This window comes from Sinohyriopsis cumingii, chromosome 7, assembly GCF_028554795.1.
Source record: "Sinohyriopsis cumingii isolate HCF-2022 chromosome 7, ASM2855479v2, whole genome shotgun sequence".
Lineage (NCBI taxonomy): Eukaryota > Metazoa > Mollusca > Bivalvia > Unionida > Unionidae > Sinohyriopsis > Sinohyriopsis cumingii.
The window spans coordinates 61,114,674-61,132,939 of NC_142967.1; the positions used below are offsets into that span (position 1 = coordinate 61,114,674).

General features: G+C 33.5%; 1 protein-coding gene across 1 annotated transcript in view; it reads left to right on the plus strand.

The window, feature by feature from the left end:
- The window catches only part of LOC149795358 (uncharacterized), a 121,059-nt gene that overhangs the window by 36,789 nt on the left and 66,004 nt on the right, over window positions 1-18,266 (plus strand). The window contains exons 13-17 of the mRNA XM_089963783.1: window positions 515-609; window positions 1,813-2,040; window positions 9,307-9,528; window positions 11,162-11,234; window positions 17,700-17,758. Coding sequence (XP_089819909.1) covers window positions 515-609; window positions 1,813-2,040; window positions 9,307-9,528; window positions 11,162-11,234; window positions 17,700-17,758 — 677 coding nt within the window. The remainder of the gene's footprint in view (window positions 1-514; window positions 610-1,812; window positions 2,041-9,306; window positions 9,529-11,161; window positions 11,235-17,699; window positions 17,759-18,266) is intronic.

An 18,266-nucleotide genomic window follows, 5' to 3' on the forward strand; every position in this document is an offset into this window, starting at 1 on the left:
ACTTTGCATACTATAAACACTATAGATCAACACTAACTTGACATACAGCAAGACACCATAGCTCAGTAATAACATCACATATGGGTAAAAACAAACTGTCTATACAGAACATATGCAATACAAAAGGTTATTCTTTATATTGTTAAGTACATACCCTTTATATAAAATATGGCATGAAAATGAAAGTCAGGTAAGTGTTTCTTAGATTATATCCAAAATGAACATTTCCTTTATTTGGAGGTATCCACTGAGACAGGTTTTACTGTATTTAGTTGCATTTCAGATCTAACTATTGACATCATTCATTGGATATAGGATGACTTTTAAATATATTTTATTACTGTACTTCCTATTTTTACAGTGTTCAACTTTAGTTTTCTATTTTCATCTTCCTTTTAAAATAAATAATTTTCTTTCAAATTTATTTAGTTTGAATAATAAACAGATTGTTATAACAATTATAAATGAAAATGTATAGCTTTTATAAATATTTAATTATCTTTTATAATTACAGAGCCCATGATTGCAAAAACACCCACACATGGTCCATATAGATGTCAAAATGGTTTAACAATTTCTTTGGCCAAGGGTCAGCTGGCACAACAAAAGGTCAGTAGACATAAGAAGTTAATTTCAAGGATGGATTTCTGATCAGCAAATTGCTGCATGCATTTGAATATGATACTTAAAAGTATATTTAATTGAAAATATCTGTCTTTAAATGAAAAGTACCTATCTTTAATTGAAAAGTACCCATCTTTAATTGAAAGGTACCTATCTTTAATTGACAAATATTTATCTTTAAAAATAAAAAGTACCTATCTTTAATAGAAAAGTACCTATTTTTAGTTGAAAAATACTTATCTTTAATAGAAAATTACCTATCTTTAATTGAAAAGTACCTATCATTAATAGAAAAATACCTATCTTTAATTGAAAAGTACCTATCTTTAATTGAAAAATACCTATCTTTAAAATAATTAAGTTAAACAACTTGAGCAGCTAGATACCAACTATTGAGAAATATTGCACTTTAAAGTGATCATCATTTTTTTCTGAAAAGCTATTGATGAACATAATTACATAGATAATATTATATTGATTACTGATATGATGGTTAATCCAACATACTACACATAGCTTAATTTCACACTGTACCCAATGCCTTGATATATCATTCACCGTTTTTCTCGATCATTTCATAAAGGAATGTATATAAAGGTAGCTTTTGAAATTTTTACTTTGCAAAAGAATTCCATTGAAGGGTTGAGTATTTAATTCAGTTAATTTGGGAGGTATGGAGAATAAATATACCAGCAAAGGTATTGCTAATTTGCTCTTGCAGTGTGAGCTGCTGTGGTACTTGAATAACACGCTATTGAAGTGTGTGTTTTTATTTAGATTAGACCAAGAAAGTTTGATTTCCTCTTTCTTTCTTTCCTAAGTATCTTTTAATAAATGAGTAACACAAATACAAGTCAGGCCTTGCTTTCCTAAAATTTCTCAGCTTAAGCACATACTGAACTTAAAATATTTCCGGTTAGAACCATACTGGTAAAATTAAACGTCGCCATCACAATATTAAGACTAAAATGTACCAGCATGTTTCAGAACATAGGATCAATGTATTTCTCTTATAGAAGTTTATAAATAATCAGGATGCAAGACTTGAGTTATGTTTTTATTCAGTTTTGAGACATTTAATTAAAGTTGGACCAGGAGACTGACCAGTTATATCAGTACCACTGGTACTTTAATTAGATAATAGCTTTAACTGCAAAATATATGGAACTTTATTTTTTTGTTAAATAGGTAGATGTGATTGTGTGTGCCACTAAACCTGACCTTGACCTTAGTATCGGAGCTGTATGTAAGTCCATTCTTCAGAAGGGAGGTCAAGGTCTCCAGGAAGAGTGTAATACAAAATATGCTGAACGAATTCAGGAAGGGGAGGTAGTGGACATTGATGGGGGTAACCTGCAGTGTGACAAAGTCTACCTGACTGTGCTTCCTGACTGGAAGAGAAGCAACAATGGACAAGTTAGTATGGCTAATATATAAAACTATTCATGATGAACACCTTTATGCCTTTTTTATAGAAAGGAAAACTGTACATAAGTAACACTTTTTAAAAATACCCAAAGAAGATCCTCATATAGTTTCTTAAAACAGGTTTGACTGTATTTATTATTTATTTAAGGGACACCTATCTAATATAGACAATGGATACGGGGGCCCCGAGTGGCCGAGTGGTCTAAAGCGCTCTTCGTTACGGATCACTGCCATCTCACCTCTGTCTGCGGCGGTTCGAGTCTAAGATTCATCCAATGTGGGCATGTGAGAAAGCTTGCCAGTAGCTTCTCGTGGGTCGGTGGTTCTTTCCAGGGTTTTCCGGGTTCTTCCTCCACCATTAATACTGGCCGCCATGTATAGCCTATCGTGCTGAAAAATGGCGTTAAACCCCACAACAACAACAACAACAAGACAATGGATACAGTTTTTGTCCCAATCAATTATTGTAAATAAACATAAAGCATTTGGTACTTGGGTAAGTAGTGACACCTGTGTAGTGTCTTTTGGTTGATTTGAATTGCCCTATCAGTGGAGCAGGCATCCTACACATGCAATAATATTGAATTGCCCTATCAGTGGAGCAGGCATCCTGTATGTGCAATAGTATTTGAATTGCCCTACCACTGGAGCAGACATGCAGCACAATCATTAGTACATGCAATAGTTTTGAATTGCCCTATCACTGGAGCAGACACCATGTACATGCAATAGTATTTGAATTGCCCTATCAGTGGAGCAGGCATCCTGCACATGCAATAGTATTTGAATTGCCCTATCAGTGGAGCAGGCATTCTGCACATCATGCACTGGTATCAGAATTGCCCTATCAGTGGAGCAGGCACCCTGCACATGCAATAGTATTTGAATTGCCCTATCAGTGGATCAGGCACCCTGCACATGCACTTGTATCAGAATTGCCCTATCAGTGGATCAGGTACCCTGCACATGCATCGGTATCAGAATTGCCCTATCAGTGGAGCAGGCACCCTGCACTTGCAATAGTATTTTCATTACCCTATCACTGGATCAGGTACCTTGTACATGCAATAGTATTTGAATTGCCCTATCAGTGGATCAGGCACCCTGCACATGCACCGGTATCAGAATTGCCCTATCACTGGAACAGGCATCCTGCACATGCTATAATATTTGAATTGCCCTACCACTGGAGCAGACACGCAGCACAATCATTAGTACATACAATAGTTTTGAATTGCCCTATCACTGGAGCAGACACCATGTACATGCAATAGTATTTGAATTGCCCTATCAGTGGAGCATGCACCCTGCACATCCAATAGTATTTGAATTGCCCTATCAGTGGATCAGGCACCCTGCACATGCACTGGTATCAGAATTGCCCTATCAGTGGATCAGGCACCCTGCACATGCATCGGTATCAGAATTGCCCTATCAGTGGAGCAGGCACCCTGCACATGCAATATGATTTTCATTACCCTATCACTGGATCAGGCACCCTGTACATGCAATAGTATTTGAATTGCACTATCAGTGGATCAGGCACCCTGCACATGCACCGGTATCAGAATTGCCCTATCACTGGAACAGGCATCCTGCACATGCAATAGTATTTTCATTGCCCTATCGCTGGGAAGGCATCCTGTATATACAATAGTCTTTTCATTATTCAGTTTTTCTTTCAAAGACCGGTTTGGGTAGAAAGAATGATTAACTGAGCAGTGCCATTTTTTGTTCTTGCTGTGCCAGTGAACAGACTTTTAATTAGGTTCTTATGAATTAAACTGATTTTAAAATTGTGGTTTTGATGGACTTAAAATTATTCCTATTTATATGCAAATATAAGATATTTTCATTTAAATAATAAAATTACAACTTTGACTGTCTATATTTGGCTATTAGAAATCATTACAGTTCACACAAAACAGTTTATTATTTCATTCTATGAAACAGTTGCATGTTACGGCATATGTGCTGCCTGATGTCTTGGGAGGACAAGTTGTTTCAGCAGTGAACAACATGATGTAGTGTCAGCTGTGCCAAAACAACCTGTCCACCAAAATATCAGACATAGCACATATAAAAACATGCTTATTTTATATTCTAATTTACCAGAGTTTTGGATATTGCTCTTGGAAGCAAATTTCAGATGCTAAAAAAGATATGCATTTTTTTCTTTACTCAACTTCATTCTGAATTTGAATCTTGAATAGATCTGTCAAGCTAAATCAAGTATGATAGATCTGTCAAGCTGAATCAAGTATGACAGATCTGCCAAGCTGAATCAAGTAATGATAGATCTGTCAAGCTGAATCAAGTATGATAGATCTGTCAAGCTGAATCAAGTATGATAGATCTACCAAGCTGAATCAAGTATGACAGATCTGTCAAGCTGAATCAAGTATGATAGATCTGTCAAGCTGAATCAAGTATGATAGATCTGTCAAGCTGAATCAAGTATGATAGATCTACCAAGCTGAATCAAGTATGACAGATCTGTCAAGCTGAATCAAGTATGATAGATCTGTCAAGCTGAATCAAGTATGATAGATCTACCAAGCTGAATCAAGTATGACAGATCTGTCAAGCTGAATCAAGTATGATAGATCTGTCATACTGAATCAAGTATGATAGATCTGCCATGCTGAATCAAGCAATGATACAAAACATTCTATAAGATCATAATATTATGTTTTACATACTAATTGATGAGGTATACTGCTTAACAAGGACATTTACATATAATGTTCAGTTACCTCCTGTGTTAAGTCATTGGGACAAAATCAGACTGTATAATAATTATAAATACTGTACATATATGGATGGAGTCTTTAATTAAATTTAGAGTTTTGAATAGTGGGCTGAGTTAAAACTTGAACATGCAGGATTGGATCTATGATTTTGTTTCTTAGAGAAACAGACTACATTTTGAAACCAGTTGACCCTTTGTAATGTTTACAGTCCAATTCATTTAAATATAATATCAGAATATATCTTTATTGAATGTTCAGGAATTCCAAAATAAGTTGTCCTCAAATATGAATCTACCTTGAAAATAAACCAGGTAGATGTTACTTCACTGGAAGTTAAGCCAGCTTCAGAAACAAACTGTATTATGTATTAATTTATGTTTACCTGCATCTAGTATCTGTTGTATACAGGGGAAAGAAATTCATTTAATTATTGAAGAGATACATGCTACAAATTATAAAATAAAAATATAGAAATAAAATCATATAACAGTCATCACTAAAGATAATATGAACATGCTGTATTTAATGTGATAACTACACTGTGTACTGACAAAATTTATTAACCTGGTAAATTTCATGAGGTTAACAGGTGTTGTACTTCAGAATCTTAGGGGTCATTTCAAAGTTAGGTCTTCAAGCCCTAATGATTCATTTATTATATACACTGAAATCGAAACTTTTTGAGTGGGGAAGTAATGAAAGAAAGCAAAAGTTTTAGTTAAGGCAAATTAAATAGTAATTACTAAAAAGAACAGCATAATTTTATTTTTAATAGTATCTTTAGATCTGTCTGACATAATTGTCAAAAGTCACTAAAACTAGAGGTCTCTCAACAATCTTTCTATATATTGCCTGGCCTCTGATTCACTGATGAAGGACTTTTACCTTAAAGTCTTTTGATGATAGTTTATACTAATAAAACCTTAGTCATGTCCCCATTTATGGCATTTGTTTCCATGTCCACATTTTCTTATTGTAGTACATTTACTATAATTCCTAAGGGCATGGGGGAGTGATCAGTTGTATAAATTTAATTCACAGATTCAGAATTTATAGATGTATATTTGACCATTTTATTAATTACTTGGAGCCTTGGTATTAGACACTGATGATATCATAAAAATATGACTACATGTACATGCCATAGAGTTAGGTTCATTCATGTACATTGGGAGTTCTCTAATGAGGAGGTTCATTTTCTTCCCCAATTTGGTCATACTGAATAAAGGATGTATAATCTGTTTTTCAGACTGACTTAAGTAATGAAGCAATTGAAAAAATAGACAATGCATAAATTTGAAAAAGTCATCCTGTACTAGTCAAGTTTTGGCTGCTGCTTATCCCTCATTAGCAGGCACATTTGGGGTATACATATGGAAATTTCTTCATTTGTATCATCAATATTTTGATCTTTGTTATGACATGCAGATAATGTACCTGACTTCAAACCATACAAAAATGTAAGTAATCTGATTATGTACCTAACTTCAAACCATACAAAAAAGTAAGTAATCTGATTATGTACCTGACTTCAAACCATACAAAAAAGTAAGTAATCTGATTATGTACCTGACTTCAAACCATACAAAAATGTAAGTAATCTGATAATGTACCTGACTTCAAACCATACAAAAATGTAAGTAATCTGATTATGTACCTGACTTCAAACCATACAAAAAAGTAAGTAATCTGATTATGTACCTGACTTCAAACCATACAAAAAAGTAAGTAATTTGTTTATGTACCTGACTTCAAACCATACAAAAATGTAAGTAATCTGATAATGTACCTGACTTCAAACCATACAAAAATGTAAGTAATCTGATTATGTACCTGACTTCAAACCATACAAAAAAGTAAGCAATCTGATAATGTACCTGACTTCAAACCATACAAAAAAGTAAGTAATCTGATAACGTACCTGACTTCAAAACATACAAAAATGTAAGTAATCTGATTATGTATCTGACTTCAAACCATACAAAAAAAGTAAGTAATCTGATAATGTACCTGACTTCAAACCATACAAAAATTTAAGTAATCTGATACTGTACCTGACTTCAAACCATACAAAAAAGTAAGTAATCTGATTATGCTGCCTAACTTCCCTTGATAACTATTCACTTGAGAATCTTTCTGTATATTCACTGATGAAGGACTTTTACCTTAAATTCGTTTGATAGTAGTTTATACTAATAAAACCTTAGTCATATCTTCATTTATGGCATTTGTTTCCATGCCCACATTTTCTTATTGTAGTACATTTACTATAATTCCTAAGATCACTGGGGAGTGATCAGTTGTAAAAATTTCATTGACAAATTCAGAATTTATAGATGTATATTTGACCATTTTATAAATTACTTGGAGCCTTGGTATTAGACATTAAAATATGACTACATGTACACGCCATAGTTAGGTTCATTCATGTACATTGGGAGCTCTCTAATAAGGAGGTTCATTATCTTCCCCAATTTGGTCATACTGAATAGAGCATGTCTAATCTGTTCTTCAGATTTAAGTAATAAAGCTATTGAAATAATAGACAATGCATGAATTCAAAGAAAATCATCCTGTACAAGTAAAGTTTTAGCTGCTGATTTTCCCTCATCACATTTGGGATATACATATTGAAATTTCTTGATTTGTAATCATCAACATTTTGATCTTTGTTCCAACATGCAGATAATGTATCTGACTACAAACCATACAAAAAGTAAGTAATCTGATTATCATTACTAACATACCCTGATAACCATTCACTCAATAATCAGTCACTAAATTTCTTTCATACTGCAACATTTTGTCTTTTTGCCAAAAGTGTGAAATACCTGAAATACCAGTCTGATCACCTCACCAATATGTACACCCCTTTCAGAAATTCATGCTCTTCTTCTGACACCTATATTCTAGTTATTCACACCACTAAAATAAAGTCCCATGGACAACATATTTTTGCATTTCAGGGCATAACTACCTGGAGTGAATCGCTGCTTGTAGACACAATAACACCATGATTTCATTAAAAACTCAGTTTTCACACTCACATACACACAAATTCACATATATATCTTTATGCATAGACTAATATTGTAAAGCACATAGACCTTTTTAAGATTAAACACTACAGAAAGTCCTCATTATTATTAATGTTGTGCGCTTCACAGATGTCATATTCTGTCCCTTTGATAATTACGGGCTGTTTTTACCACCAGTAATTATCAAGATTTCAAAAGCTAACATAATTCCGAGAACACAGTATTCTTCAGCTCATTTAAGCTGATGTCCAGACACCATAATATATAAATGGTATTTCAGCTGTACTGTAATATTTAACTTCAGATTAGTTTGACTAGTATGACAGTGGTATAGCTGAATCCAGTGAAGGAACAAGTTGTTGCAAAAACAGCAAAATTGTCAGAAGTGAGTTTAAACGAAAAGTAAAAGGAATTTGACTGTAGGAAAATGGAGAGCCCCATGATCATTGATAAGATATTTGACATCAGAATGATTCAAATAAACCACATTCGGCTGTAGTGGGTAATGGAATGGATGGAGATAGCTATACCTTCATAAAGGAGGTAGTGTTACTAATATTAGTGCTAAGATGGTAATATTTATAATATCATAGCCTTGATGAGGGAGGTCAGGTTACTAATATTTGTACTAGGATGGAGATAGACATAATACATGTATCATGGTCTTGATTAAGGAGGTATGGTTAGTAATCTTAGTACCAGGAATGAGAAAGCTATGATATCACAGCCTTGATGAAGGAGGTAATGTTACTAGTTTTATTACTAGGATGGAGATAGCTATGATATCACAGCCTTGATGAAGGAGGTAATGTTACTAGTTTTATTACTAGGATGGAGATAGCTATGATATCACAGCCTTGATGAAGAATGTAAGGTTACTAATATTAGTACATTGATAGCTCTAGCTATGATATCACAGTCTTGATGAAGGAGGTAATGTTACTAATATTAGTACTAGGATGGAGATAGCTCTGATATCCCAGCCTTGATGAAGGAGGTAAGGTACCCTGATTTTATTGTCAAGCTTATCAGTTGTTTTGCTCTGTGATTGATGAATATTCATGATTATTTTAAATAACAATAATATCAGTTTTATTATATTGATTCTATAACATACATGAGAATTGTATATGAAAATATGAAATATTTATAAATTAGTTACCTTACTTTACATATAATTGTTACATACATCTTTATGACCCCCTCTTGAAAAACCATCCCTCTTTTATGGCCAATTTCTTCCTACAGAAGTGATGGCTTTATAAGAGGTAACCATTATACTTGATTCATGCTTAAGGAAGAGTTACTAATTGTTAATATAAGACAGCATCTCATTTGTGAATTTTAGTTAAGTCATCTTTATCTTTCTGTGTTTCCATTTCAAATCTTGAACTGATGTAGTGATTCAAAGACTTGTTTGTTTTTGTTAGGTCATCATTATTTGTCTTTATTTCTGATTCAAGACTTTAAGAGATGTAGTGATTCAGTGCCTTGTGAAAGCTCATAAGAACTCAAAAAGAAGCATTGCCTTTGCTGCCATGGGAACAGGCCAGCTTCACTATCCACACCTTGATGTTGCAAGACTCATGTATGATGCCTGCACTGCATATGACAGCAAGAATCCAAAATCATCAGTGAAACAAGTCCACTTCGTCATCTATGAGAAAGATAATGACTCTGTCAGGGTAAGGAATTGGTTGTCAATTATTGTGACTCAGTCAAAGTAAGGAACTGGTCATCTATGAAAACAAAATGAAGTTTAGCTGTTCATTTGGATTTTTCTGTCCTGTCTATGCATTATTTGTAGGAAATATTCTTTTAATTTGATATGAAGTTTACTTTTGCTGGCTGTTAAAATGTTCAGCATTGGTAGATTGAAAGTTAAAAAGTTATACTTACAGGCATACAACTGTTACTTAAGCACTATATTTGTGGATAGTGTAAAAATGGACCAGTACTCAGGAAGCAGATTACAAGCACTTTAGAAAGTAAAGCAGAATTGTTTGTTTGTGGTTGAAATTGATGAAGTCTTCCTGTTTTATCAGCTTTGCATTTCTTCAACTGGAGGTTCAGTAAAAGAAATGTAGCTTTTAACCTGTATTCTTATACCACATGTTTGAAGAATATTTGACAGTCATGAAGAAGTCATGTTCAGAGTATTCAATTAAAAAATGAGTAAATAAATAATTAATTAATTAATGAAATATAGTAAATTCATTTGTATTCATTATTTTTCATGAATTTCATCTCACAAGAAAGTAAACAAGCTTAAAGATCCAATAAAAAATAGCCTGGAAAAACTACCATAACATTTCATTTGGTAAGGCATCTTACTCTGTCTAACTTGGCATGATATAGCCTTCAGACTACTATTGAACCATCAAAGGCCACAAAACTAAACCAAAACAATCAAATAAAAGGGTCAGACAAGTTAATGGCATAACTCAGATTTACAAACATAATGACAAGGAACACAACTATGAGTTCCAAAACCACAAATTTAAAGATCCAATGAAAATTAATAGACCTATGTGTGGCAAGTGTAGGGCAAAGATGGACAGGTCAAAAAGGCTCTGAAAGAAAGAGAAATATATGAGTGGCATATCAACACATTAAAGGATGCAGTGAGAAAAATTGACCTATATGTTGCATAACCACAGACCATAGACCCAATGAAAAAGGATAGACCTCTGAGTGGTAAATCCAGAAATTTAAAGATCCACTGAGTAAGAATAGGCCAAGATTTATAACCACAAATTTGCAGATCTAATGAAAAAAACATAAATCTATGAGTCATGGACATAACCATATATTTAGAGATCCAGTGAAACAGGGATTGACCTGTGAGTGGGATAGCCACTGGCTGATGAAGATCACTTAAAATTTGGTTCAAGCCTCTGTGCAGCAGTCAATTTAGTTTACAAATATACCACAATATAACATCACCCTATTATACCACAATATAACATCACCCTATTATACCACAATATAACATCACCCTATTATACCACAATATAATATCACCCTATTATACCACAATATAACATCTCCCTATTATACCACAATATAACATCACCCTATTATACCACAGTATAATATCACCTTATTTACATGTATAACACAATACCCATTTATGGCTTCCTTTAGCAGTTTTATAGTAAATTGGGTGGGGGGGGGATACTGTTGGCAATGAATTCATGAAACATAAACATATATTTTGTAAGAGACAACTTTAAATGGAACAACAAAGTGCAGTGTTTTATTTACATTTTGATTTAATAAAATGGAATGACAACATGATTGTATTTGATGTCACAGGCGTTTGAAAAAGAAGAGAAAGAAACGTTGTGTGGAGGAGCAAGACCCAGGTCTTCAACACATGCACCTCTAGGTATTGTATATATTTTTGGAATTGCCAGGATTGATTAATCTTCTAATTGTTTACTTCATTCTTTTAGCAGTACTTTACATGAACTTTTTTAAAATAAATCTATGCAGCAAATGTAAGGGGAAGAAGAAGACTGACAAGTATTTATAAAACAGATGTGCTTGTATCCATTGTCAAGTACATGTCACAATAGTTTACATGTAATAATACAAATATTATGAAAAAGGGGGTGAATCTTATAATTACAGAATAGATTTAAGGAAGAAAAAAGTAATAATGGCTTGAGAAATTAGGTGCAATTGTCACACATTAAGTTGATTTTATGGACTGAATTTTTGAGAAATTAACATGATTCACACAATCACTGAATGCAAATTTTACTGTATGAACTGATTAAGTTTTAAATTTTTACACACTATTGATAAAAACAAATCTGCAGGTTTGGACAATATTGGACCACCATGCTTCTTGAGGGCTGATTCAGCAGCAGTCTTTGAGAGTGTAGCTTATACAATCAAACCAGTCCTAATAATTACCTTTATACTGAGTTCACTTGCTGACAACAGCCATTGTAATTTCCCCCTGGCAAATTTCCTATGTAAATGGCATGTGTGAAATGGTGATATGCTTTCTGCCTTCAATGGCCAAGTGTTTCCTAACCAAACAATGGTTCTCCCTGTCTAACGTGGTCAACAGTCACTGCTCAGTTTCTGCAAACTAAAATTTTGCTTCAAGAGGAAGGAACTGATTATGTCAATGAATAACATGTGAATTGATGTGCAAACATTTCTTATCTCCCTTTTGCTCACTGTCTTCCAGTCACATTGTCACAGTAACTCAAAGGTGTCTATGTCAAATTTGAAGGTGATGTGAAGAATCTGGCTTGACACTAAATAATTAAGTAATTTTAAAATTCAAATTATTAAGCCTGGAACACATGCACATGTATCTGTGAAAACATAAACATATATAAAACATCAAATATTATCCTGCATTTAAAAATTCAACTATGAAAATGATGCAAAATTACAGAAAAGCAGGCGGTATTTTTTGGTACTAGACTGTTCAATTTTCTAAAGATTTCATCCATTTAAGACATTGATTATGAAAAGAAGAAATGCTTGGAGCCTGCCTTATGTCACTGGGAATGTTGTTCCATACCAGTGGACCGGTTTATTGAAAACTTATTTTAAACAATTCTTTCTTTGACCTTGGTATAATGTAATTTTTACTTCTTATGGACCTTAAATTTGGAGTACCATCAGCATCTCTTTAGTGAAAGATATTGCTTAGATAGACAGGAATGTCTTTTCTGGATACTTTATACATCAATCTGACCTTTCTAAGAAATATTCTTTCATGTATTGTTAAAACCTTTATATTATTCATTGCATCCTGAAAATTGTCTATATTTTGATCAAAAATTAAATGGCAAGCCCTCTTTTGGAGTCTTAAAAGTGTTGTTATGTTTGAATTAGAGGTATTACCCCAAATTACATTACATTAGTCCAGATATGGCTGAATATGACTTTTATAAAAGATGACCCTATCCTAAAGAGGAATGTATGTTTTGATTTTCCTCAGTAGCCAAAGATAGGAATTAACCTTTTTATAAACATGTTTAATATGAATAGACCAAGTAAGATTGTTATCCACGAATACACTAAGAATTCTATCTTGAGAGGTCATTTTCTAGGCTCACATTTTCAAATATAACCTGGAGTTTGTCACTGCCTAGCCTTGCTTGTTTTTGTTGTGTTGTAAGTAGTAGGGTTTTTGTTTTTTTTCTGTATTTATGATCATACTGTTTTCCTTGCACCATGCTTGAAGTCTTTTGAGGAGCATCTTGTAAGTTATTTTCAAGTATCGTTTTGGTTTTACCCATCTCAGACAGTGTAGTATCATATGCACAGAGATCAGTGGAAGAAATTGACGTTCCAGTCTTAAGAGGTAAATCATTGATAAATAGAATGAATAACAGAGGTCCAAGGATAGAGCCCGGTGGTACTCCACAATTAATATTTTTACTTTCAGAAAGTTGACTATTTAAAGATACTTTTTGTACTCTATCAGTTAAGCAAGAAGTAAACCAGTTTAGGGAGTTTTCACTGCATTGATAGATTTTTAGTTTTTCAAGCAAAATTTCATGGTCTACAAGATCAAAAGCTTTACAAAAATCAACCATAATAGTGCCTACCATTTCTCCTTGATCTAATGCTTTCAGTCATTTATCAATCAAAGATACAAGTGCAGTTTCACAGGAGTGATTCTGGCAAAAGCCAGACTGATTATCATGAATAAGATCATAAGTGTTCAAATAGTTGAGAAAAGAATCATGTACATGTTTTTCTAGTAATTTGGAGAGACAAGGAAGGATAGAGATGGGTCTGTAGTTATTTACATCATCTTTTGTTCCTGCTTTATGCAATGGTATAACCCTGGCAGTTTTCCATGTTTGTGGAAATTTATTAAACCTAATACTTTCATTGCAAATGAAAGCTATACTCTCTACAATTGCAGGTGCAGCTACCTTTAGTAGCCTTGGTCCAATCATATCAAGTCCTGTAGCTTTACAATCATCCATTTTATTAATATATTTCAACACAAATTCTGGATTCATTTCAGGAATTTCAAACTTTATATTTTTGGTAGTTTTTTAGCACAAAAAATGTTTGAGTTCCAGACGATCAGATGAAGTTCTGATTTCTTTAAGTTTTTCAGCAATTTGAAGAAAAAAAGTTGTTAAAAATATTTGAGATGTCAGTTGGATTATCAGTATAAATGCCCTCATGGCTGAGGGATACAATTTCAGTTTTACTCTTACATTTGCCTGCACCAAACCCTGTCAACACTTTCCAGATAGCTTTTGGGTTATTTTGGTTTTTATCCAGCACTTTTTTGTAGTGCGCTTGTTTGGCTTGACATATCATTTTATTAACTTGATTCCTCCAAACTCTATATTCAGTTTGATTTCCTTCTTATTTTAGCTGGTCTCTTTGCTTTATTGCTTCTAAAATATCTGGGGAAATCCAGCCTGGTTGGTGGTCTTTCTTTATCCTGTGTGTTTTTAAAGGGGCATGTTTGTTCACTGATAATGCTGATGAACCGATCTGCCCAAGTATCTAAAACATCATCAGTATCTTCAAAGATTTGGACTGTATTCCATGGAATCTGTGTCAGATCTTCTAGGAATTTAACAGTATCAAAGTTTTGAAAAGATCTATAAGTAATAAATTTATGGATATTATTTTTTGTTGATTTGCCATTGACTTTACGTGTTAGAAAAATTGCAAAGTGGTCACTTATACCAATCTTTGGAACCGTTACTTCCAAAACATTTTCTTTTGTACTGGTATAAATATGATCTATAAGTGTTTTAGAGGTAAATGTTATTTGATGGATGGTGTGTTAAAAAGTCACAACAGAAGTGGCATTCACCTTTTGTGCCAGTATGTCAGGTATAGGCCTGTTCAATAAGGGTTGTTACCACCGCTGACTATAGGCTCCCTTGAAGAGCTCTTTGGTACATTGAAATCAGAAACTGTGTGCATGAATTTACAATCCCTATTTCCAGCAAGCAATACTCCCATTACGGATGCATCAATTAGTCACTAACCCTAAGTGATACTGAGTAAAAAATACCAACTTTTTTATTTTGCAGTTTTACACAGTTCTATTGGCATAGATCGATCTAGAGTGATGAGGAACATATAAATTGATATCAAATTTGTCATAATGGTTGGTTGAATATGATTGGTTTCACTTATTTGCCTACTGTATACGGAAAATGTTTGTACAGGAAGGCATTAGGCGCACAGATGGGCAAATGAAAACATATTTACAAAGATACATACACACATTATGTACTGTTGGATACCTTGAATTCTATGCTTGAAATCTGTGGTATTAGCATCGAAATATGTGGCACCATGGCAACAAGGCAAGGGTAGAGGCACATACCATGGATCAGTGGTTGTGTACAATTGGTATGATTTATTTGCCTATAGAATGTGTTAGTCGCACGGATGGACAAATGAAGACTTACTTAATAAGATACATACACATATTATATACTGTTGAATAGCTTGCATTTTATGCTTCAGATCTATAGTATTAGCATCAAAATATTTGGCACCATTACAAAAAGGCAAGGGTAGAGGCACATACCATGGATAAAATAGATCGGTAAAGTCGCTAACCCTAAGCGATACTAAGTAAAAACTACCAACTGTTTTATTTTGCATTTCTACACATTTCTATTGGCATAGATCAATTTAGAGTGATGAGAACCACATAAATTGATATCAGATTTGTCAAAATCGGTGGTTGTATATGATTGGTATGACTAATATTTGCCTATACAGAAAACGTTTGAAGAGGTAGGCATTAGGCGCACAGACAGACAAATGAAGACGTACTTAAAAAGATACATACACATATTATATACTGTTGTATAGCTTGAATTTCATGCATTACATTCATAGTATTAGCACTGAGATATGTGGCACAATCTCAAAACAGCATGGGTAGATGCATGTATCAAGGATATGAAAATCGGTAGCATTTGTATGGGAAGGCGTTAGGCGCACGGACAGACAGATGAAGACATATTTAATAAGATACCTACACATAATATAGACTGTTGTATAGCTTGAATTCTATGCTTCACATGTATAGTTTTAACATTGAAATATGTGGTACCATCACAAAATGGCATGGGTAGATGCACGTAGCCTGGATATGAAAATCGATAAATTCGCAAGCGATACTGAACAAAAAAATACAAACTTTTTTATTTTGCATTTGTACAAATTTATATTGGCACAGATGACTTTAGAGTGATGAGAAACATATCAGTTGATATCAGATTTGTCCAAATCGGTGGTTGTTTACGATTGGTATGACTTTTCTGCCTAGACAAATATTGTTCGTGTATGAATGCATTAGGCGCACAGACAGACAAATGATGATGTGCATACACATTTTATATACTGTTGTATAGCTTGACTCTATGCTTCACATCTATAGTATTAGCATCAACATATGTGGTACCGTTGCAAAATGGCTTGGGTAGAGGTATGTGTCAAGGATATGAAGATTGGTAGCGTTTGTATAGGAAAGCATTAGGCGAACGGACAGACAAATGTAGAAGTAATTAATAACATATCTACAAATATTATATACTGTTGTATAGATTCTATACTTCACATGTATTGTATTAGCATCAAAATATGTGGCACCATCGCAAAATGGCATGGGTAGAGGCACTTTGCAAGGATATAAAAATTGGTAAATTCGCATGCGATACTGATTAAAAAATAAAAAATAAAATATTTTGCATTTTAACACATTTTTATTGACATAGATCGATTTAGACTGATGAGAACCTTATAAATTGATATCAAATGAAGACGTGACTAATAAGATACATACACATTATATACTGTTGGATAGCTTTAATTCTATGCTTTGTTGGCCTCCATCACAGCATGTAGATATGATCAGCGGAAGAGTGTTGCATCATGGGTAAATTAGGGGAATTAATAAGTCAAGGGACATAACAACTGTTATCGAACAGGCCTATAGTTTCATATATTCATCTATTTGCCTGTGAATTAAAGCTGTCTCTGATGTAAAGGTTCATCTTTGAGAAGCGATTTGAGTTACATCCCTAATTTTCATTTGGGTTGGGGTTATTCACTAGTTAAAACTTGTTTGTAAAAGCAGGTGAAGTTTCAGTTAATTGGCTTCAAAGAATAACTATATGCTGTTTCATTTAATTCGAATCACAGGCCTCGCATGTAAACTGTCTTTTGATTTATTGAAGTGTGAGGTGCTGTTTCCATGTCTAATTCATTAAAGATGACTGACCACACAGTCAATCCTCTGTTGTACAGTCATATGTAAGCTGTCAGTCAATAGTGAAATTAGTGTTTTAGTTCACAGAACAAACTAACATCAATGAATGCTTTAAACCTTGAGAAAATTTAATATATAGGCTGCATTAAAGTAAGCAGAATACAGTGATCTCACAGGGAACATAAATCTTGGAGAGTACAACGTATGCACATATTTTATGATTTTATTCAATAATGCACATTAAACTTGTAAATTAAACATGTATGATTTTATTTTTAATATTACCATGTAAACTCCCTTCCCTCCAAAAAATGAAAAATAAATTTAATGCATTATATTTTATTAGGAAATATGCTTCTACTTTAGACAGAGAAAATGCATGATCATGTCAGTAACGGATGGATGGAGAGAGTGAGGTGTAATGAGTTTATGAGCTTTCATGTCAGTATGTAAATAACAGAGGATCACAAGGTCAGTTAACTCTTCAGAACTGTTGTCTCATTATATAAAGCCATTGTTATTGTTATTATTATTATTTATCACACATTCTAGAAAAACTCTTGCACAAGTAGCAGGCAAGACAGTACATAGCAGTTTCATTTATTTTAGAGCACTTAGTTGGAAATGTAAAGATCTGCCAAACCGTGGAAGAACTGGCAAATCAACAGGTAAGGTATGGGTAGAAATCAACAGGTAAGGTATGGATAGAAATCAAAATATTTTCAAGCAGAAGCAAATGAATATTATTGCATTCATAATTTAACATCTTGTGATTGAGTCTTGAGTTGTTTGAGGAATATTTTCCAAAAAAATACTGTTAGTACTGATATTTTCTGTGCCAAACACAGCAGAACATAAACAGTAAACCACTGACATTTTTGTGCAGGATAGTGTAAGAAATCTGCTACTTCAGTCTGTTACACATATTGCTAGCCAGTACATTTGAGCATAAAATTACAAGCAAAATTGCTTGTTCTGAGTGAATAATGAATACATTTCAACTCATGGGTGAAAAACTTGAGTATTTTCATCCACTCAATGAAATACATCCATTATTCACTCATTTCAAGTAAATATCAATTATATATTTCAAGGGCTAATTTTCACAATTTCAAAAAGATGTCATAGTGACCTAGAATTGTTAACCCATAAAGCAGGCAAAACATAGAATTCAGT